The sequence below is a fragment of the Haemorhous mexicanus genome, chromosome 19 (genome assembly GCF_027477595.1).
Source record: "Haemorhous mexicanus isolate bHaeMex1 chromosome 19, bHaeMex1.pri, whole genome shotgun sequence".
Classification (NCBI taxonomy): domain Eukaryota; kingdom Metazoa; phylum Chordata; class Aves; order Passeriformes; family Fringillidae; genus Haemorhous; species Haemorhous mexicanus.
The window spans coordinates 10909150-10932931 of record NC_082359.1 but is presented as its reverse complement, the minus strand read 5'-3'; the positions used below and the strand labels follow the sequence as shown (position 1 = coordinate 10932931).

Here is a 23782-nt window from a genome sequence, read left to right as displayed (position 1 = left end):
CTGGAGTCCCAAATAGAACAGGCAAATCAGCACCACCAGGCACTGTATGATGTCATTAGCATTTAGGGAAGATTTGAAACCTTAGAAAACTGGTGGGGCAGACCCAAAGAGCTGCATCAAGGGTTGGGAAAAAATCTCCCCCAGTGTCACTTCCTCACAGTAAGTCCATTATTAAAGTAACCCCAAAAATACAGTTAGTGTGTGATAGCTCTGAATCCATGTGCCTGCCTTCCAGAGGAAGTTAAAGATCCACGAACTCCTCACCTTATTCACCCATAAAGCAAACTGGGTAACAGCCACAGCAGCCTTGGTTACAGGACCCAGGTTTAGATAAGGGCCTGAAAATGGGAGAAGCACAGCCATGACCAGGTGTCACCCAAACCAGGGTAAGCTGGACCTAAGGAAGTTAGGTGATACCTAAAGAAGTTTTTATGTCCAGCACACAAAAATTCGGTTAAGAACTGTGATTCCTTTTTTTATCCTTTTTCTCTCGATGCCCTTGAGCCTCACACTGGGCACCAAAGACCTGTCTTGGACCAGATTTCAGCCAGAGTCCAGAATGGACTCAGCAAAAAAGAAACCAAAACAAAAATAAAAAACCCCCCAAGAACAACAACAAAAAAGACACAAAAAATCCCCCAAAACTCGGCAAAAGGAAACACCCGGACCGGATTTTGGCCAGAGTCCGGAATGGAGTTGGCAAATGGGAAAACCCGGGCTGGATTTTGGCCAGAGGCTGCCACTGACAGGCTGTTTTCATACTTAATGACTCCATTGTTCGACCATACTTAAATTTAAAATAAACCAAATTTGACTGTGGCCTCTGGCCACTGGCTCTCATTATTTTATTTTGTTCTGGAAGGCTGCAGAGCTCTGCAGCAGCCACCAAGCAGGGACACACAGGTCTTAAGCATGACACCTCAATTTTTCCCTTTGAACATTAGCACCTTAGGTTCTTAAAATCTTTTATTGCAAGATACTTTCTTTTGCTTGAGTCATCTTCCAGCTGTGTTCTGAATTCCTGCTGAATTCCAATGGGTTTTGCAAATAACTAAGGATGTAAATATACTGAGTTCTTAAATCTATCAATCAAGAACAAATTTTGAAGCTAGACTGTTAGATAGTATTCAGGATTTCAAAATAATAATAACCCCACCACATAACTCCATAATGGCATTTTCTCCATTAAATCTACAGTTTTAGAGAGAGAAGCAAAACTGTTTGACAAAACTGCCTTGTTTTAGTTTGTCAACATCTGCTTGTTCTGTCAGTTTTTCCCCTTTTTTGCTGAGATTAGACAAATATTAGGTATTTGCTTGAGACTATCTTTTTTCCTTTTAAAAATACCTACACAACATCCAAACACTGGATCAAGGCACAACTGGAAGAGTGCTAGAAATCTCCCAGACTTTAAACTGGCCTCCATCACTCAGATGTTCCAACCCAGCAATTCTGGGAGTAGCAGGATTGATGATGGCAGGTTTTCTGTGCATTGGATATTATGGGTGAGTGACTTCACTACATAAAAATTCAAGAATGACTTCTGCTGTTTCCACTGATGGCAACAGGATTCAGACAAGCCTTGATCATGTGGATTCTGTGATGTGCAAAGTTCTGTGAAGGCAAATTGCAGCTTTTCCAGAACTGGTGGGCAGAGTCTCCACCTTCTATTGGGCTGTTTCCATGGAACTTGGAAGAATTTGCTTTGAAACCTCTCCACTTTTACCCAATTTGGTTGCAGTCAACTTGCAAATTCAAAAGCAAGGCCAAAGTGGGCAAAAAACCTCATGTGCAATAAGATACACACTGTGCTACCACACAATCCTTCACTTCCAGAGAAAACAGTTTAGTAACTAAAACTGATGTGCTATTGAGGTTAAATTCATTCATCCAACTCTAAAGGAAACAAAAAAAAACCCCAAAAAACCCCTAACAGCAATTCCATACTACATAAGCCACATGTGAATTCATCACCACCACAAAAAAAAAAAAAAAAAAAAAAAAAGGCAAAAACTAAAATAAGTAAATAAACTGTTCCTTCTCCCATCCTGTGTTGAAATGACTGAGGACAACTTGTTCCTGGATATTCCCCCTTGGGAAGGCAGGGAGAGGGGAAGGGAGCCAGGGAATCCACACACAAAAAAGGAATTAACTATTACCAAAGCACGTGGGGAGTCACCTGTCCCTGCCATTACAGCCCAGGAACTCACATGCAATTTGAATTTAAATAAGGAGTTGCCAAAACAGAGTGACTCAGACTCGTGCCTTGTTTTAAGATAAATTTGACACCTTAGTTGTGAGCAGATAGGTAATGCCACGTCCTGAAAAATGCTTAAAAGTAACATTAAAAGAAAGCAGAGCTTTGCACAGGGAAAATCACCTGGATGATGAATTGGAAGAAAAGCCTTTGGATACCCCTTACCCCTCAGATATTTTCTCATACATGGATTTCATGCTGTAGCAGCCACTTAGCAAACTAATCTACATCATACATTACAGGATACACAGTCCTGTGCCTAAGGAGTCATACATAAATATAAGAATTACTTTAATCCTTGACTTAACATGACAAAGCCATCAAAATACCTCACAGTCACCTCAGCTCAAGGATAAAGCAGAGGTGTGACTGAGCAGTTAAAACTGTCACATTTGATGGAGGAGGCTCGAGTGAAGAGCCCCCAGGAAAGCACAAACCACTCACACGTTGCCAACTTCCAAATTTTTCTTCCTTTTCCATCCTTGTATGCATTGTGCCAGATATTTCTGCACTGTTTTAACTGTAACACCACCAATGAATATTTGTTCTCATAACTGTTAAATGTTATCATAGACTTTTAAACAGACTGAGCTCAGAAGTGCATTTTCTATTGAGAAAGCTGTAAAAACCAGAAAAAGAAAACCTTAACAACACCACAATGACAATGCTGAAGGGAGAATCTCCTCTCTACATGTGAAGTTTCTTTTTCCCCTGGCTGCTTTTCAGAGCCCTGGAATGTAATCAGTTGACAGCCCTACGTCATGTTTACTTGCAGATAGGTTACATGGGTGGAAACAAATCTGACAATAATCTCCTATCAGCCCCTGCCTGTTCCAGCACTAAAGACCTTGGGAAGAAACAACAAAGCACAAGTAAAACTTACAGAATAAAGAATAAAGAGAATAAAGAGAAATGAGATGTCACTCAGGCACAGGAAGAACTCTGCAAAAAGGCCACATCAGCACATGCCTGGAAATGGAGTTTGCATCTTTTTGTGACCATATGGACAGAGGACAAGTTCAGCTTTACAGCTCAGCCCCAGAAGCAGCAGATTTGGCAGGCTGTGATGAAGCTGTAACTGGTTAAATGAATGAAAGCACTTTAATCCCTTGAGAAGGCTAAGGGCCCTTAGGTTGATAAGATTTTTATTTATTTATTTAAAATACAGCATCTGGTCCCTTCAGGGAAAAGCTGACAATGCTGTCAAAGCTGCTTCAACTTTTGGTACAGGCAACAGTTGTCACATGAAGGAGGTTTCTCTCTTTTGTTAACAAGCTTTGTTTTGGTTGGGGAGTTCAGGGGGGTTTGTTTGTTTGTTTTTAAAATCAACTTTGCATTGGGCTCTTAAGAAATCCTAAGTGTGCAACACCAGGGCAAACAGGTTCTCTGGCCACAACCCACACAGGAAACCCAAACTGGCTGAGCCTGAAAGTAATTTGTTTTCTGAGTTGGTTTTCTGTTGTTCTTCCCCCAGCTGGTTTAGCACTGAGCATGGCACTTCCACTGGCACTTACTGCACAGGAATTCTTATTCAGAGCAGGTTCAAATGCTGAAGCTGGAACCTGATTTTCAGCAGAAAAATCAACTGCAGTTCTGGCACTGTGTGATTAACCCCAGAAAGGCTGGATGAGGACAGTGAAGGAAGTGCAGATTTCCACATCAATTTTCCTGTGTTACAGAATCCCCAAATACAAGATCAGGCTGTCCAGAGTTAATGTTCTAACTGTTAAATCACATCCAGATTCCAGAACATACATCATATCTTAAGAATGGAAATTATGCCTAATACAGAGCTGTTTGTATCACTCTTTGCATTAATAACTCTTCTTTGGTTCAGCCCTATTTTAATTCAGTAAAAGATACATCAGTGCACCAAATGAAAAGCTGAATAGTGAATTACACATAATAAGCCACAATTATTTGATATATCCAACTAATCTACCTATATTTTCAACATTTCCATATACTATCATGAGATACTGTTGGTTTTTTGTTAGTGAAAGGAAAATTGTGCACAAGCTTGCTGAATACAGCTCAGATACACTGGGATTTGAGGGAGACAGATTTATCATCAGAGATTCCCAAGATAGCAGAGCACAGGGTGCTGTTTCAATTAATCATCTTTGAGGAGTAAAATCTAAAGATCCTTTTCTACTAGAACATCCATTTAGGGCTATAATACTTCAGTGAATGCTTCTGTATTCACTCAGTTTGATTTGCTTTGACTCCTCTGGAATCTCAAGCAAGAGAACTTCTAAGACAAGAGGACAATGGGAATTTCTCCACAATTATTATATTTCCCTTATGGGCATTGATGTCTACCATGAGTTATTTTTCTGATGTTTACAACTCAATTTAATGGCCTGGAAATGTCTTCTTCAAATTGAGGGGAAAAACCAGGAAAGGTTGTAGCTGATTGTTGTAAGCATTTTTCTGCAGGCACCCACAGCTGACATATCCAATACCTTGAAGCACTGTCTGTTTTGATGTCAGTGTCTTTTTAATATCCAAGGTCTTTTGGGAAAACAGGGGTTTTTCTGCCCCATAAAAAAGCAAGGCTGCTTGTTTTGCCTCTTTTTATCTCTGTATCTATAGCACTGTTCAGCACAACCTCACATGAGATGCTCTGAGCAAGCCTGGTTTGGAGAATACACAGGTGAGAATACACAGGTGATCACCTCACAGCCCTTCCTGGTTTTTGCAGTGGAATTTATTTTCTCTGTTTTGTTTTTTTTTTTTTTTTCCCCTCTGGAATTTTTCCTTCTTTTACTTCTCTGGAATACCTTTTCTTTAACTCTGAATAAGTGTCCCAAGCAATCTGTATGTAACCACTATTCTTCCTAATGTTATCTAAATTAAGGAAAGATCTGTAGGGTACCTGTCTTCATAATTAAATAAATCAGGGGTATATTCACTGGAAGCTTCCTTTATTACTAACCCTTTATATTCTGAAGATATTAGCTCTCCTGTAGAAGTTTGGGAGGACTCTCATATGGGACCACTTAGCATTTGGTAATTCTAACTTAAAATGTACAAAAGACTGGTGAAACCACCAGAGATCAAAGGAATAAGGAAAAAACCCCTAAGGCATCTTTTCTCCCCACACAAAACAATCCAGGCCCTACACTGGAGCTTTAATCACCTCCTCAAGACTTCTTTGCTCCTAACAGCCTTTAATGAAACCACCTCATCCCAGCACCACTGAGGCAGCAGGTTGCTGGGACAATGCAGAAGCAAACTGAGGAGTGACAGCTTCCTTTCCTGGAGAGGAGCAGTATGAACATCTCTGCAGGAACAGCAGAATGTTCCAACAAAGCTGAGCTGCTGGGAAAGCCTGAAATTGAACCCAACATTTCAGGTTCAAACTTGTGCTCAATTTGCATCTGTGCAACATAAAAAGTTGAGATGTGAATTAGTAAACACTGTCTGAGTGGCCTCTTGTTCCTTGCTAATCCAGACTGGGCAGACACAAAGAACTGTTAAGATTTTGCCTTTTTTTTTTGTTGAAATCCTCCAAAACCAGCCAGTTACCACCAATAAAAAGAAACTTAAAGTAATTTAACTGATCCACTCAAGGTAACTCCCATTAAGGACATTTTAGAGTCCAAGTTACAGGGAAAAAAAATGAACAGATTGAAATACTTCATTCCACACCCTGAGATCACACACTAAGATCAATGAAGCTGAGGCCATCTGATGTCCATTCTGGAATGTAATCTTGGCTGATGAGCTGTGCCTTACCCATCTATGAATCTGCCCTTCAGGATGTCATTTTCCAATTAGCTGTTTTAATAGGGCTCCCAAATGAGCTTTTGTCTATCATGAATTCATTGTTTTGAACTGCAGTTCTACACTGCTGGAGGCTCCCTGTTCTCAAACTGTAATTCCCCACAGTTGCTCTCTCCATGTGTCCATAAGCACCAAAAAACCTTCACAAAATACTCACAGCATCTGGTGCAAGCTGCAAGAACTGATGGATGTTGCAGCACTGAGCCCCTCCAGCCCTGCAATGGTGTGGTCAGACTGGAACTCCTCACGTGGCTGTGACACCACACTGTCACTTAGAGGGGAAAGTCTGTGCTGAGGTGGGACTGGCAACTTCCACCCAGCCCTTCATCCTCTTGGCTAAGTATTACTGAAAAGGGACTGCTGTGAGTATAAATAAAATCCAAGAGATGTGGAGCAGGCCAGGTGAATTTGTCCCTCTGATGGAGCAGAAATGGCTAAGCAAGTGACACAAGTGACAGGCAGGTCTTTCCCAACAACTGGTGTTGGGTGGAAGCTCTGAGGACAGCTCCCAGAATTACTCAGTGACACCTCAAATCTACAGTTCAGTGCTGAACAGGAGTTCAGTACCAGGGGAAAAAAATATATTAACAGATGATTCAATTAATCAGCCAAGCTCAGGATTATCTGAACTAACCTGGCCACTTAAGATATTTACATCTGAATTATTATTAGACATGACAGCAGAGTCTGGGATCTACTACAGATAATTAGCATTGGATCCCAAAGGATTGAAAAAGAGTAAACAAGGATCCTGCCCCTTTAACATTCACATTCCTGAGTGTCTTATACTGGTATAGAAATTATAGTTATGCATCACCAACATACTGTGTTAGGAATTACCCCAGACCCTCAAACTACAATTTGATGACTCACGAGGAAGACTTCAGGCAAACAGAGGTAGTAGAGAGGATGAAATATTAAGTTTAACTTGTCCTACTTAACAATTTGGGACCTTATTATTATCAAACTGTGGCACTTAGGATATGCTGCTTCTGCAATTTGCACTAATTAGACACAGGGAAGGCAGAGCAATGCCTTCACAGCTCCAGAGCATTCTCCCAGAAGGGACATCCCAGAAGGGCTGACAAAGGTCCTTGAGGAAAAGCAAACAAGTGGTTAAAGCCCTGATGTTGTTTGGAGGACAAGAGGGCTCAGTCTCTGACAGAAATAGCCAGGGATAAACCACAAATCTTTGTTTCCATTGGCACTCCAAGAAAACACATCTCAGCCCAAATCCAGCTGTCAGCCAACCCCTGCCCTCACTTCACCTTTGTCTCCTTCTTCAACTTGGCCCTGTGTGTTTTAAGCTCTTCTTAAACAGAAAGAGGAGGCAAATTCTTCCTTCAAAGATACAATAAACTTAACTAACATATCAATCCACCTTCACTGCAGAATTATTTTCTGGTGGGGCAGTGCAGGACAAACAATAAAATCCAGGGATTTTTTTTTCTATATAATGTCCTTACAGTAATCCCAGAAATGTTTCTATGCCAGGATACTCACACCTGCCTAATGGAAACTCTAAAATTTTATCATACATAAGAGAAGATTGTATCAAAATATGAGAGAGAAATCTTCAGCTTAATGATTCACTTGAGTAAATCAAACCTAAAATCTGGTTTCTGTTACAGTGATCATAGATCTGGTCAGCAAACAAGGATCATTCCAGTTATATATAATTTAAAGACTGTTTATATAGCCTTTAAGAATACAACATACACAAACAACCACCAGTTTTCAGATAATAATTTTTAAAAAATGTTAAAACAGAGCAAATCCCTTTTAAAAAGGTGAGATGATACACTGGCAGAAGCATTTAGGGGTCTGAATTCAGAAGGGCAGCCAAGTAATGTGGCACATCCCCAAGAGCACACGTAATTCCTGGCTGATCAGTGGCATTGTGTGACTGCCTCTGTTCCTGCCTATCACCACTCAGGACCAATCAATTATTGAACTATTTGCTTTCTAAAGACACAGCCCTGGACAGGGCAGAAACCTGCATGGAAATCTCACACTCTTGGTTTTTATTTAGCATAACTGGAGCTCCTGAAGACATAGAGAGATAAGCTACAAATATGTTGTTAAACACAACGTTGTGTTTTAAACAGTGGCAAAACATAATAGATTAAAACCTGCCAAAATAACCATTTTATCTTGGTACAGCCAAGATATTCCCACAGCATGCAAAGAGCTTGTTTACAGAAGACACTGGACAAACAAAGCTAGAGCATAAGTTTACCTCATCTTGACCAAAGAAATGGCAGAAAAGTTTTGAATATTAGAAGTTTTAATTAATCAGTCAAAAGCAGACAGGGAAATCTTACCAGCACTCGATCTCCAATTTTGAGCTCCCTTTCTCCTTTCTTTAGTGATCCAGCTTCCGAGAGGTTTGATATAGATTCACTGGCAGTTTTGGAAAGATTGCTAATCTGAGAAGGAGTTGCATGTTCCTTAGCAGCAAGGGGGGTTTTCTGTGGGATTCCTGAAGGGGGAAGTGCAGCAGTGGATGAGGACACTGCACTAGCAGCTGATGTGGATGTTGGGGACGTGGCTCTGGAAGCGTGAGCTGTCTGGGTACCGTTGGCTTCGTCCTCTGTCACCACTTTTCTGCTCAGTTTGGATGGCCTGGTGAATATTCCCCTCAGGGGCTCACACTGGAAATAGCGAACTCCAGCCACGGAGCCGTCGTTCTTCCCGATGGGCTCGTCCAGGACAATCCCTGCCCACTGCCCCGGGGCAAACTGCGTCTCGCCCAGGAACTGGATGAAGCCGGGTTTGTTTCCATTGACCCAAACGCGCTCCCCGACCCTGAAATCATCCACAAACTCCTCGTGTGCATCTGCAGGGGCTGTGCTTGAGGTCTTCTCACTGGGAGCTGCTTTTTCTGCTGGAGCTGGAATCAAAGCACAATGAGAAACAGTGGGAATCAAATACACTAATATTCCAAAGAGCATCATTACTGAGTTTCAATGTAACAATGTCCTTAATTAGGAGATCACAACTCTTAATTTTCCTGTGCAAATGCTGTAATCACTGGGAAAAAAAATTCAGAATCTAAGGACAGAGACACTGAATTTAATGAAGGTTTTAGTAATGTTGTTTTTGTAACAATAAAAATCACAGGTCGTACTTCAAAAACCCCCAAGGCATTTCTATCATGACAAAGTTTGAGGAAAATTGCTTGATTTCCAATTAGTAACCTTTAGTGTTTTTGTAAGTTCTACGTGTAATTTTTTAAAATCTGAAATACAAGCAAAAATACACTGGTGTAAAGAGTAAAAACAGTATACTAGAGCATTCAAGGTACTTTTTGTCAGAAGATGAATGAGGGAATGAGGAAGACATTTAACTATTCCTTACCAGCAGCAACAGGTGTAGGTGTTTTGAGCAGTGTACTGCCGTGCTTGATGGTCTTTGAAGGAGCCTTCAGTCCACTTGGTTTTAACATACTCATCTTTTTGCAATTATCCTCCTCCTGTGTAGCAACTATCTTTTTCCAAACATGGAGAAAATAAATTGTTCAAGCTTTTTCAACTCTGGAATAAACCTGTATATAAAAAGATCAGACATGAGCAAAGATCAGTGTTAATTCCTGCAAAAGGACTTCTATATATACACAATCAGTGTATGAAATGCACTATAAAAAATGCTTTCCAGCAGCAACCAGCAGCATTTCCAACTCCCCATCTTTTGAAGGCCATTTCCTATTAAAACCTAAATCATCAAAAGAACTTACTTTGCTGAATCCTGCTGTATTTATCTTGAGATTTAAACTAAAAGGCTATTTTAAGAAAGAAAAACAAAACCCTTAACAGCATAGCTAACATTACACATAGATTTAACTGCTGCACACACACAACTGCTTTCAGTCACATTTTTCCAATGTTGCAACATCCCAGCAAAGCCAACTTGAGACTAGAGAAATAACAGCAACAGGAATCAAGACAGCCAGGAATTTCAGGATAAAAGGAGTAAAGTTTCTAAGAGATTGGAACTGAAAAGCTTGAATTGTTGAAGAGTTACATGATGACAAGTGAAAAGTAAAGAGCCACCTCAGCTCTCTGTGACCTCAGATCACAAGATAGGCTGGCTCGCAGCCCCCGGCGGTGCCCCAGCTAAGAGGAGGGACTCTTCCCAACGTTGCTAGGATAGAACTTGGAAGCCAGCTCCAAGCTTTTCAGGGAATGTGTTTTGCCACAGGAGGCATCTTCTTTCTGATTACAAAAGCTTCATAAAAGCTTTTTCATCTCTAATGAAAAATCTGTATATTTTTTTTACCTCGAATGTGAATTCAAAGCTGAACTTCAAGGTGACTGCTCTCCCCCCTTCAAAGGAATAAACGATTCTGTGTGAACACAGCTTGGCTTTGTGCTGACTTTGACATGAGGCACTGCCAGAACAGCTACACCAGTTCAACAGCAGCAGCACACACCTCAACAAAAACCTGAAGGGGAAAAGGAAAGGGGCACGCAGCGAGTTTGCTCAAGTGTTTGCTCAGAACACGTCGAACCAGAAGTACAAAGCAGGTCCCAGTCCTGCCCTTCACTCAGCACTCTGGCACCTGTCAGGACAGAAAGTTGGGCAGCTGCAGCCTCCCAGAGCCCAGGGGTGCAAACTGGGAGCTCAGCACCCAGTTAAAGGTAAAACAAACCTGCCAGGAGAGACAGCTCTGCTGCAGCAAGGAGAACTCAGGAGAATAAACCAATCCTTTGTGGAGCAGTCTAAGATTTATCCCTCCTGTATTATGAATTATTAATCAGCATTCCTAAAAATCAATTCACTGCTTTGTGAACCTGAACACCAAAGTGAAACATTCTTTATGTTATTTCAAGACCTGCCATGCCAAATTCAAGGCATTTTCTAAGTCTGCAACAATGTTATATTTTAAAAAGCATGAATTACCACCTTGGATGTAATTGTGTTTGCCTACAATTTAAGTTCTGCTCCATCAAAATGATGAAGTGCTGGGGAGATTTCTGAACCTTTTTTTTTTTCTAGTGTTGTCAGAAGTTTGTCACCCACCTGCCTGCAGAGTTATGACTCTGCATCACATTTTCTTATCTTTCCTTTTAGAAATCCTCTAAAACTGCACTTTGACCTTACACACCAAGGGCCTGAAAAGCCTTTTCTTCTCTCTTACAAATGTGCTCCCCTCCTCAGGCTACAGGCACTAACTATTCCCTCCTCTCCAGGATCAACATGCTCACCTCCCTTACCTTCCTCAACCCATCAAAATCCACAAAACACAAAAACTGTTCAAGATAAAGAAGGATTGGTACAAATACAGAAATAGGGGAAGCATCATGGTCAGTCCTTTTTAGTTCAGTCAGTGCCAAAGACCAAACTGATGGAAATTTGGGCCAAGGGGAGTCCTCCTTAAGGAAGGTTTCTCCTAAAGCCTGGAAGCTGGAACTGTTCCCCAGCACTCTGCCATTCTTGTCCAAACATCACCTCTTTTTTGGCCCCCAAAGACCATTCCAGCCCCACCACAACTGCCCTGTGCAGGGACAAGTACAGCAAGAGAAAGCACACACTGCATTACCACCCAAATTAGACTTTGCCAGTTTCAGTTAATTATTTATTAATAGATGGTTAATAAGCCTCTGCTCAACAGAAAGTTAGAATGTTCTACCCCTGCATTTCTTGGCTCAGGGTACTCATTCATAGTTTAATCTTGCTCTCCACAGTCATGGGTTATATATTTGCTGTGTCATTTGCTTTTCTCAACACACAGGCCTTCAATTAGGCCAGAAGTAACACAACCCCTCCTGTCCTGGTTTCAGAGTTACTGAAATTGTAGCTTAATTCAGACAAAATAAAAGCTAAGATTATAGGCAACACTTTTTGATAACTCACTGCCTCACTGCAATAGTTAAAATGCAAATTTTGGTCTTAGGGACAGGGCCTTTGGAGCAGCATTGCCTAATGGAGCTCATAAAACATAAATTTGCATCAAGTGATTTTAAGCATTACACTCCAACATATCCTAACAGGCTCCAGATGTCAATGATCTCACTTCAGTTCTCATAAAAGACAGCAGCTCACTACTGCTTGTCTCAATGTGTTCTTTCCTCCCTTGAATCTGACTTAGCTCTCCTGAAAAAGGATCCTTATAACCAATGGACAAAAATATTACTGTGTCCCCAAAATACCCTGTCAGGAACCTAAGGAAAGGTCCAGAAAGCCTCTGATAATATATTCCACTGAAGTGTTCTACCAGTAACAAAACTGAGCATAAAAAGAGATTTTAAGCACAGGCTTTGCACCTGTGCCATTACTGGAAATATATGTCTACATACAATATGAATTTTAACTGATTAATGATATCATTATTTTTATTTACCTTTTTAAGACCTCTAAGTATTGCATGGATCAAGGAACAAGCTGGGAACCATTGGTTTAAGTAAATAAATCCTACTAATGTGCTATGTGATAACAGATATTAATTCTGTTGGCAAGCTGATATTAAAAACAAATAAATAAAATGTAGCCACGTAATTACAAAATTACAAAAGCAGAATATTTTCCAACTACCAAAAAAGGAATTCCTATAATAAAAAGAAAGCAGCTGTCCAACATTCCTTTCAAGACTATTTTCAACAAATAGTACTCTAAAAAGAACTAAATTAAATAAGAACACAGGGAGAAAAACCTCAGCTCACTCTACTTAACCCTGTAGTCACTACAAGAATTTAGGAATACCAGTGGAACCACAGAATAGTTTAGGTTGGAAAAGACCTCTAAGATAATTAAGTCCAGCTTCTCCTAGTTCTTCAAAACACTTCAAATTAGAAAGATTCATATTTAACTTAGTTAAGACCATTAATAGACAAAATGCTGCTGGAAAATGCCTTGCAATGCCAATGCATTTCCAAGCTCAAAAAGAGACCACTTGATTTGTTAATTGTACTGAGCATAGTGGAGTGCTTTGCAAAACACATCTAAACAGTCACACTAAAAGATAAAAAGTAAATATTCTAAAGGGGTTTGTAGAACAGATAACAGCTGAAAAATCTCACAGGGCCCTATAAGCTGAGACCCTCACATGCAATCCCTGTGGCAGTCAGAAACAAGCACCTAGAAAACAAATTCCCATACCATGAAGAAAAGTAAAATGACCAAAATTAAATTCCCAAAATCAAACAGAAAATCCTTTTGTAGAAAAGCTAAATGGAAAATATATTCCAAAGACCATCAGGATGCAGTAACTTCACCTTCCTGAGAGGAAAACAAACTCAGCACAAGAAGCACTGTCTGAAATCTCTGCCTGAACAGCATTTCTCAAATACCTGTTTCATACTTGTTGTCCAGCTGCTGCTGCTGCCAAGCTTGAGGGAGCTCATGAATCATTCCTCAAATACCTAGAGTTTAGAGAAAGTAACTTGGAATTTTTGAACCTGGAAAGATTTCCCCCCCAGTCCACGAGTTACTCCAAGAGCTCTGACCCTACACAATTACGAACACAACCCCTAAAATTACTGCAGTCTTAAAACTAAAGCACATAAACATGTTCTCTATGATTCAGATCTAATTCCTACAGCTCCACAAGTTGTATTTGCAGTCTCCTGGGCTGTTATTACACTCCTGAAAAACCAAGTATATATATTTACAAAAGCACTGAATAGTTACAGTTGAATTGATAAGCTTTTGAAATTCATACCTGATTTAGAAACACAACCCCATTTTAGCTTTGAACAAAATCAATGCCTTCTCCTTGCACTGCTCTTGCTGCTTGCTACCTCTTGGAGAATATTTCTTGGTGTGCAAGAATGAGCCAGATCAGAGCTAAACTTGTGGAAGATTCTGAGGGGGGTAATTCCTGCACAGCAGGTGCACAAACTGACCAGACTGGGACATGCACAGCAGCATCCTCACAGGAGCAGTTCTGGAGGAAGGGGGCACAAGAGAAGCTGAATCCTGGAACAAAAGTCTTCCTACTCCTGACTCTCCCTCTGCTGCATTCTGGGTCTATAGGAGAAATTTCTTACTGGGCACCCAAAAAGTCTGAATAACCACTCTGCAAGCAATGGATTACATCTACAATGAAATATTCCAGAGCACACAATATCCACTCTAAAAGTCTCACTCAGCTTCAAAGCCAGTCCTGCCCAATTACAAGTTGCTAAACCAGAAGGATGGATTTGGAAGCCCTCATGTATTCACTTTACAGAGTTTCTCTGGAGTGAGGCAGCACTCCTGGCCACTCCCTATTAAATACAACAATTCTGGAGCAATGAACTCACATCCAGGTCTCTCTGCATTGATCCACTGAAGCCAGACAGTGAAAAGGCAAATGAACTTCTCTGTGACCCTCATGCTCCTGACTTACTGCAAATTCCATGTGTTTTGTCAGCTCTGATGCATTTATTGAATGGGCAGCAAGCTCAGCCTGAGCCACACCAGAAAGCACCGTAGGCATCTGTTAACAAAGCGAGGCACAACCAGCAAATTGTGGTGGGACTGAGGGAACAGCCTCTGCAGGGGCCACTGTCACACCAAAGTGAGCATCTGAGCTTGCCCAAGGTTTTAACTGCACTGCTCAGGGATTACACTGGAATTAGAGGCATCTTCAGGCATCAGTCACATTGAAATGAAGATAATTTAAGAAAGAATTTATATATAAAACAGAAAACAAATAGAATGAAGAATTTAACATTTCAATACAAGAAGAGTTGGCATTTGGAAGTCAATATTTGATTACTCATTCAACACACAGCAATCAGAGAAAGGGAACATTTAAAAACATGGCTTCAGTTTCATTTTGTCTTCCAGAAACCATTGATTTTTATGTCAATTACTCAAGTCGTGTTATGATCTGAATATAGCCTTCAGATACAGCACTACTAGAAGGAAAGACATTATTTAATTCCATGTTTGTTATGCCAAGTGCCAGGAAAACATATTTATTTGGGTTACTATGCTCTGCTTAGTGCCAACATCAAAACGTGAGGGCTGGCACCTGCACATGAAACCAATGTTTTGTACCTCACCTTTAAAGGTAGAAAAAAATTGCATTTATAACTGATCAAGTAGAAAATAACAAAAGAAATCCAGACCTTTCAGATCTGTTGTTTGCAGGTGCTGGAATGGGAAATAAAAATTTTGTAAGGAAATAAGCAAGAGGGTCTCATAACTTACACAGGATCCTTGAGACATTCTGCTTTCCAGCCCAATCCAACATAACCATCATAGGAATTCCAGAGGTCAACTCTTCACAAAGGCAAACACTTATCCTACACAAACCTCAAAGCCACAGTTTCTTATATTCTGTTTTTTAACATAAATATGAGTTTTACTAGAGACAGACTCTTGAAGAAGTGCATCTCTACTTCATTTAACCAGGCATAACCATTGCATTAACAGAACAAAAGCAATTCTTGCTCTTCTGAAGTGCCTTCACAGCAGCTACCAGGAGAACTCCAGGAAATTACTGCCTCATGCAACTTTCAGTAGGGCTTTAGTCTAACCCAAACACAGTTTGCTTTTGCTGCCACAATAACACAAGCCCAAAGCCTGCAGGGATTTGGGAAGTTTGCCCACTGGGATGACACAGCTCCTCTGAGAGTGGCACTGATGTGATGAACCCAACCTAAAACGAAGAGTGGCAAAAACCAACAGAAAGTGAAACAGAGCTGTCCTATCAGTGGCAGAGGGCCTGAAAAACCTTCCAACTCATTTTTCCAGGGCACTGGTTTGGATAAACATTCCTTAGTGTGAGGCAGGCAGTGTGTGTTTAGTGAGACAGGAGCACGCAGGGATCTCCGAGCAGTCCCAGGGCTGTAACACAAACACTCAGCCTTGTCATCACTCATCCCACCATGGAACCACTGCCCCGGGGCTGAGGACATCCCCAAAATAGCTCCTGGGTTTTCACTCCAGAGAGCAAATCCCTGCTTCCTTCAGATCTCAGAGATGCTGCCTCTGTCTTGCACAGTGAGAGGGACTGGGGAAGAATATTTGGGAATCCCAAAGCCCCACAGCACTGGCCCTTATTAAGGACATGGGAACCTACAGCTCAACCAGCAATTTCAGATTTATTAACTGAAACCAATAGTAGAAGTTGTGTTTCTGTACCACAAAAATGACTGGAACTGTTCTCCATGTGAGTTCACAGATTCCAGGGTGTTCAGAACCAAAGATTTTAGGTCATCTTTCAACATCACCCAGGCCTGCACACAAATCTATATTTCTCCTTTGATTTTGACCTGCTGGGTAATTTCAACTAAATAAAAATAGAAGGCAGGAGATCTCTAAAAAAAATCCTATTCCTACAAGTTCCACAGAAGCAGGTGACCCAGGAGGAGGGGGACTTCTGTTTAAAAAGCTTTGAGTTTCTCCCAGTACCTTTAGAACAACTGATTTCTGAAGCAAATTTGCCATCAATACATTTGTCAGCAGCAGGTTATCAGTTTACTTGGAGATAATATAAAACTTGAACTTAATATAGTTAGGAAGGCAACCATTACGAGTCCCAAATCCACTAAAAATTGGTTTTAGGGAACTGCTAAATAAGATACAAGGCTGTTTTTCCACTTGGGAAGTGCAGGATATTTGCTGCAAATTGTATAAACAGGATTGTCCCAGCACATGCCAGGGAAAGGGAAAAGGCAGGGTGAATTCTTATAACTCAGAAACTGTTCTAAGAAGATGAATCAGATCAAAGATTGTAAGAGGCTTAGGATGCCAAACCATCAGTCAGATATTACAGCACTGCTGTGAGGAAGGCAATTCATCAAAGCTTCAGCTCTGCTTATGGATTTTAATTCTGCATCACGGACATTTTGTCACCCAGTTTTATCATTCTAGAACTTGCTATGCTCATTCAGATTCCCAAATGCCTCAGCATCCTCAGTAAAGAAACACTGAAACACAAACTGTTGAATATGAAGCTCAAATGTAAAAAACTATTTTGGGCCAGCAATTTGTGAGTAATTTTATTCTCAATCCATTTCTATTTCAAACACAGCCTGATCAGTCCTTTTAAAAAGATTCTGCCTATCTTTAATTAATCAGGAAGAGCTGATAATTGTTAATATGATGCAAACTCTAACACTTCAAATTGCCACTGTGCACACAGATTATAAAAACATTGCTGCTCTGGTCTATTAAAAGACCAGAAAGCACATGATCCTCCCTTCTCAGCACATCATTCCCTACAGAAGGAGTCAAGGATTGAGGTGAAGAGAAAGTTTCCAATTAAGTAAATAACTGTCACCTCTTCTGGTAAACCCATTATTGTCACTAATTTTCTTACAATTGTCTCAGGAAATTATTTTTTCTCCAAAGACCTAAATTTCATTAAGAAAAAGAACAATTGGTTTGACTGTCCACACTGACTTCTGTTGATGATAATGCACTTCAGCCATCCCAGTAAGTGCAATCAGTCAGGATAAAATGATGACTTTGAAATAGCAGAGTCTCAAGTTTAAGTTACTTGGGATCTACAATTTCAATTTTGAGAAAGAAAACATCATCTCCCTTCAGCCTCAAACCCCAAAGCATTTAAAGGCACAAAGGCTTCTCCCTAATACAATTACAACCCAAGCAGCTGAAACAAAGATGCTGCTTTTTATGGTAAAGATTTAATTTTGATAGACTTGGTTGAAACTGTAACTGTTTCACACTGGGTGAAAACATCAAGTCAGCTGTCTCTTTATAGCTCAGCCTTTGAAATTAGCACCATGACTGCAGCATGGCTGGCAGAGAGCTCAGGAGAAGCACAAATTCAGAACTAGATAAATACTCCTGTGATTGAGTGGATGCTGCTGCCAAGCAGACCAGCAGAATGAGAGTGGCAAATAAGCTGATTCTATACAATACTGAGTTTCTCTTTCTGCCTTGCAATTTCCCCTCATAACAAGCTAAAAATACAGACAGAAAGATTATAAGGATCAGGGAAAATGAATAGCTCTGGAAACAGTGAAGACATATCTTATAAATGAAAAGAATGTATGGAACTATTTTTATGAGTTTGTACAAATAATTAATGAGATGTTCCATGTGGAAAAACTTAGGTTGATGTTAAAGCACAAACTTGTACAGCCTGTCCTTAGATGCATCTCCTGAATCCTTCACAGACTTTTGGGGACCAGGAGCCAGTACCAGATTTGTGAGTATTTCTAAGGGTCAGTCACAGAGTGCAGCTTCACTCTACAAAAACAAATGGACGTGGAGGACAGACACCTGCACAAGCAGGAGGTGTTCAAATCATCAGGGAGCTGCTGACAGAGTTCTGCTGGTCCACACCAACGAAATGGTTGCTCCAGAAGAAACTGGCATGGGGCTGAGAGCAGCTGAGATTACAGCTAATGCAGTATATAATTGCCTTTCATGAAATAACAAAACACCAGCCATCTGAGGCATTTCCAAACATGCTGCTCCAATAAGGATTCCAGTGAGCTACTCTTTATACGTGCCAGCAGAGCCAGTAGTCCCTAAGGAATGCCAAAGGATTAAACAAGAGCTGCATTCATTCATGGCTGTCATGTTCAAACATTAGAAAACTTGCATTCAACATACAGAGTTAACATTTGACCCGAGTGTTTTAGAAAGAGAAAGAAAAGCAGCTCTGAAAAATCATTTTGGCAAGGCAGAGCTCTCTATTTCTTTTTAAGGAGGATCTATTTTGATATATTCTCAGTCCCTCCCAAGAAAAACTTTAACAGGGCTAAAAGATAAAGGGAGGAACACTAAATGAATTATGCAATCTGCCCAAGCTGAGTAAATAAAGGCTGTCTTGGCTATCCACAGTCAGAAGATGGCAAACAGATACAACCTGAAAGTCAGACAGGAAATCTTCAGGAGCTGTAGGAAGTTGTAGCAATCAGCAGAGAGAGCACTGCTCCTTCCTACAGTGCAATCACACGGGGAAAGATGCTGCTATTCCCTACAGAATACATCTGGAATGAGCCTACAAGACAGCTGGTGTTCTGCCCTCCCTAGAAAGCTGAGATCTTCTCTTTAAGGGAAACCATACAAATTATGTAAAACTCTTTTTTGCCAAATAAAATCTCCCTCTTGATCCCTAAAGGTACGGACATTTAAGGTCACATTTCCAAGCTTTTCTGCTTCAGACAACCCATCCCTCTCCTTTCAGTACACAGAAAGCTTTAGTGCACTGCAGCACAGTTAGAAAATCTCCCAGCATGCACGGAAACCCTGAAATCTTGTCATTTTACAGCAAGAACTAACAATCCTCAGCATGTAAAAGATGAACAGTTAAACTTTCCTTAGAATAAGAAATGCTGCTGTGGGTGGAGGGGAGGTGTTTACTTTTCCTTCACAGTATCTACTTTGCAATCTTCCTACTCTTGCAGCAGGTGCACATGGACACACTTCAGGAAAACCACTCTCTGTCGTTGCTAGTTTCAAATTTACATTGCATTCAGAATGCATATTTCTGCTCTTTCAATAAAATACTTTGCAAAGCAGCCAGCATCAAGGCACTTCCTCTTTTGTACCTCTTTTTCTTTCTTCTTCCTACGTGTCAACACAAGTATCACATGTTTTAAAATCCTTCTGCTCAAAGATCTCAAAGCAACCTGTGAACTTCTATAAAACCCTGCCCCTTCAGCACAGTGGGTAAATGAAGGGGCGGGGAGGAACAAGTCTTCATTTCACAGTCATATATTTAATCATCAGCATATACAATCACAGAGTAAACTTTCCTCCCCATGCTCTATTTTGGAAAATGTCTTTGGTGTTGGCTTTTGTTTGTTTATATCTTGAAAAATTATTTAAAACATGGAATCAGCACCAAGATGAAAAGAAAAACTAACTGCTGATTTTTTTATGCAGCAGGAGCCACATTACCCTGTGAGTAACAGCAGCAATTACCTTGTGCCCCATGACAGCTATGGCACAGAAAAGGGAGCACTGCATCGCCCGAGGTCCAGCACTATAGCGGGAACAGGAGGGGCCTGGAGCAGCGCCTGTGCCTGGGAATCCCGCAGCTCCGACACTGCCGAGAACATGGCAGCAAACTCTCCTGAGCCACCTGAGTGGATGCCAGAGCAGCTCACCTGGAAACCAGGAGGTTTTATAACGCGAGGATGGGCAGCGGCCATAAAAAACAAATCCAAAAATGCCAAGGTGGATTGTTAGTAAAATATCCCTATGTAAATGCAGGGAATTGCAGGTCAGCACTTACCAAGGAATATAAGGAACACCCAGACCTCATCCCTCAGAATCAGCCGCTCAAGCCACCACTAACCCAGCACAGCGCCGCAGCTTCCCAGGGCGAGACTCCAGCAGAGGCTGCGATCCAACCTTCGCGTCCCCGCTCCGCACAACCACCCCCGGGGCTGAGGGAGACGAGGCCGTCCCGCTGCTGCTCCGCGCCGGCCCCGCGTCCGCAGCGCCCCGTCCCGCCGGGGCTCGGCCGGGCCCCCGCCGGAGCGGCCGCTGCGGGGCGGCGCGGGCAGCACGTGCGGCGGCCGCTAACAGCCCTCAGCGCCGGGGCCCGGGCGCCGCCGCCCCTCACGGCCCCGCCGCTGCCCCTCACGGCCCCTCAGCACCGACCCCCGCGCCCTCAGACCCGCCCAGCGCGGCGCCCGGACGGGAAGCGCGGAGGCCCCGAGGCGGGAGGCGGCGGACGCGGCTCCCCCCGCCCTCAGGCGCTGCCGTCGCCCCGCGCGCTCCTCAGGGCGGCCCCCCCCAGCCCCGGCTCCGCCGCCTCACCGGCCCCGCCGCCAGCGCAGCTCCCGCCGCCGCCTCCTCCGGCTGCTGCTCCCGCTCCTGTTCCTGCTCCCGCGGCCCCTCTGCAGCGGCGCCGCCCCGGCTCGCAGGAGGCGGAGCGGGGCGGGCACAACGTCTGCGCCCGCCGGGGCGGGGACTGCACCAGCGGCAGCGGCACCGGCGGTGCCCCCGAGCTCCCCGCGCCCCCTCCTCTCTCTTTGTCCGCCCCCCGCTTTGTTCGCCCCGCGGCAGCCGCAGCTCGGGGGAGGGAGCGGCCGTGCCCCGGCTCGGGGTGACCCCGTCGCGCCCGGTGGTCCCGGAGTCGCCGCTGCGGCACAGCCCGGCTGGGTGGGAGGGGGAGAGGGTGGGCACAGACGGGGAGGTGTGAAGCACATCGCTCTAGTGGGTGAATAACTTCACTGTCTGCTGCTTCGCTCCATTTTCCTTTTGTCCTGATGCCCAGAAATTCATCATGCAGAAATTTATTATCCCAAAGTATTGAATATTTTTATTTTCATTGTGTTTGTGAAGCAACACATTGGAAGCTGGCGTTATCCCACTCCTAAAGTTTAAACAGCTGGAGCAGCAGCTCCAATGCCACCATCAACAATTTAATACCGATTTTCAAGGCTGAATCAAACAGCTCTGCTCCACTTCTTCCCCTCTTATACACAGGCAGCAGAGCCCAGCCAGAGCTGGCCCATCACCACTGAATTCCTCACAAAGCAAACCTCAGTTTGCAGCCTCATAGCTTGTTGGGTTTCTGCATGATGCCATTCGAACAAAAGGGTGATGAGAAAGCAGTTCCATTGCTGGGGACTGATTGCAATTTGTGTTTCATTTTGGCTTCGTTCTTTGGCATTAATCCAGCACGGTAAAGCACAAAATGGTGTGATGCACTCCCCCAAATAATAGGTTTCAACTACATCAGCATTTAGCAATGTTTGTTAGAATTTCACTTCCTAAACGTTAAACACAATCTCTTGCCATGGCCATTATATGGTGAAACAGAATTTGAATCCATGTACAGTCACCACTCTTTCTCCCTGCAAAATTTGATAAAAGTTTTGCTGAATAAGGACTTCAGGATTTAAACATTGGGTTGTATTCAGAAGTGCAGAGCCAGCAAAGGATTACTTCAAAAAAAAAAAAAATGACCCTGCAGCCCCTAGCTATGGAAACAATCCCACAAAAATTGCAATAAGGGTAGAAACTGGAGTTGTACTAACTTTACAGAAAACTTACCTAAAATATCTGCTGGCTTGAGAGCTGCAGTGTTGAACCTCTGTGCTTCTTTTGAGTGGTGCAGATTTGAGCTTTCTGTATGGATCTGATGCTAACGTAGAATGGGTTTTTTCTCTAAGTGTATCTATCATCCTCCATCATTAATTTGATGTTTTGTCTCTCAGTTAATTTGCCACCACGTAAGTCCCATCTCCAATGCTTGCAGTTCAGTGCACAGCATTAAAGTGGTAGAAGCAATATCAGACTGGTGCATCTAGGACACAGCACAGCAACTACAAGACAGCTTAAAGATGAAAACTAGAAGTTGCAACTTTGTGCTGTTATTGTAGAACTTGTCACCATGTGGGAGCAGTAACAGTGGGGAAATAATGGATAAAATATGTTTAAATCTGTAAATATTTTGATTCACTCCCTTGCAAAGCTATGGTAAAAATGTTCTGGACAAAGGCAGGAATTGAGAATGCCACACAGATCAAGAGAATGTGCCACTGTTTTTTCCAGTAATTTCCTACTGAACAGACAGCTTCAAGATCCTGTAGGAGAAAAAGAGAGTTTGTTATCCATTCTTTGACCAGAATCAACTTCATACCGTAAAAATGTAGCTTTGGAGCAACTGCAACTTCAGTTCATCCCAGCTGGAAATGGCTGACAGCCTCTGTGTACCAGTCTGCACCCACAGGGCACAGCCAATTTGTAGGAATCATTGTAATAAGAGATCCTGGTACTATAAACCACACTCCTGTACAGGATTAGCTAGGATTGAAAGCCAGAATATCTTTGATTTCAGTCCTAGTGGCTGTTTCTGATCTGCATTATCAGATCAGTCAACAAATAATATATAGGCATTTTCATAATTCCATGAGAACAGGAACTGCTGGATGCTCCAGGGAAATTCAGGATGCCAACATAACTACTGGCATCCTGGCCACAAGTACAAGGCAACTTGGAAATTAGAATTCTCAATAATGTGGGAACACCAGTTGCAGTTGTTTCTGCCCTTTTTCAGATTTGTGAAGGCTCCAAGGTTGTTGAAGCTTTCTAAAGAGCTAAAATGTTGTCCTTTAAGAACTGAATGTAAGGATCTCTTGACAGAAGAAATCCATTTTTCTATTTAATGGGATGTATTCACCCAAGTACAAGAATTCTGAGTAAAGATTTTTTTTCCATCTGAATGATCTCTTCAATATGCACATCTGGCAATTCCTATACAGAACTGATGGTCACATCTGCTACAGAAAAGGCAGCTAATTGCTTTTTTTTTTTTTATCTCAGAAGTGCTGCTTCAAAAATCTCAGCACTTGCACTACTATTTTCTGTAGATTCTTTTCTGTAAAGGCTGCAAGAAGTCTTTTCCCTGCTAATGTACTTACTGCTTCCCTTCCCCAGGTCAGCCAGACTACCCACCAGCAATAAAAGAAAAAGCTCTCCAAACCCATGTTCTTTGGTGAGCTACTCAAGACAAGCTTTCATCCAACTTTACATTATTTGTTCTACTGTAACACGGGTAAAACAATGGAGAGCAGTATTTGAACAAATTAAAAAAGAATCCTTTCTGCATTCTGGTTTAAACAAGGTACTTAAATTAACAATAATTTCCTCTTGATGAATGTTTCATTTCCCTGATAACTGAGGAACCAGTCTATTAATAAAGATGCAAATCATTCCAGCACTTATGTAAATAGCAATAAAAGCTGAATTCTCACCTACAGCAAAGCAAAGCAGAAGGATTTTGTTCCTATCGAGTGCAGAATTCTAAAGAAGGGGTAAATAAATGTTCATTCAGTCATGGGTCACAACTAAACACACATTGCAAAA

At 42.1% G+C, this 23782-nt stretch overlaps 1 protein-coding gene across 5 annotated transcripts in view; it reads right to left on the bottom strand.

The window, feature by feature from the left end:
• Positions 1-20848, bottom strand: part of CLIP1 (CAP-Gly domain containing linker protein 1) — a 62241-nt gene extending 41393 nt beyond the window's left edge. The window contains exons 1-3 of one of the 5 annotated variants that reach the window (XR_009488809.1): positions 20726-20848; positions 9407-9593; positions 8371-8939 (exon numbers count right to left, since the gene is read on the bottom strand). Coding sequence is in view for 1 of the 5 variants with exons in the window: in XM_059863388.1 (XP_059719371.1) it covers positions 8371-8939; positions 9407-9500 (663 nt within the window). In the remaining 4 variants the exon portion in view is untranslated. Of the gene's footprint in view, positions 1-8370; positions 8940-9406; positions 9594-19882; positions 20044-20195; positions 20310-20725 lie in introns of those variants that run through there. The other 4 variants (XR_009488810.1, XR_009488811.1, XR_009488812.1 and 1 more) reach the window with 4 other exon arrangements.
• Positions 20849-23782: the final 2934 nt, after the last annotated feature.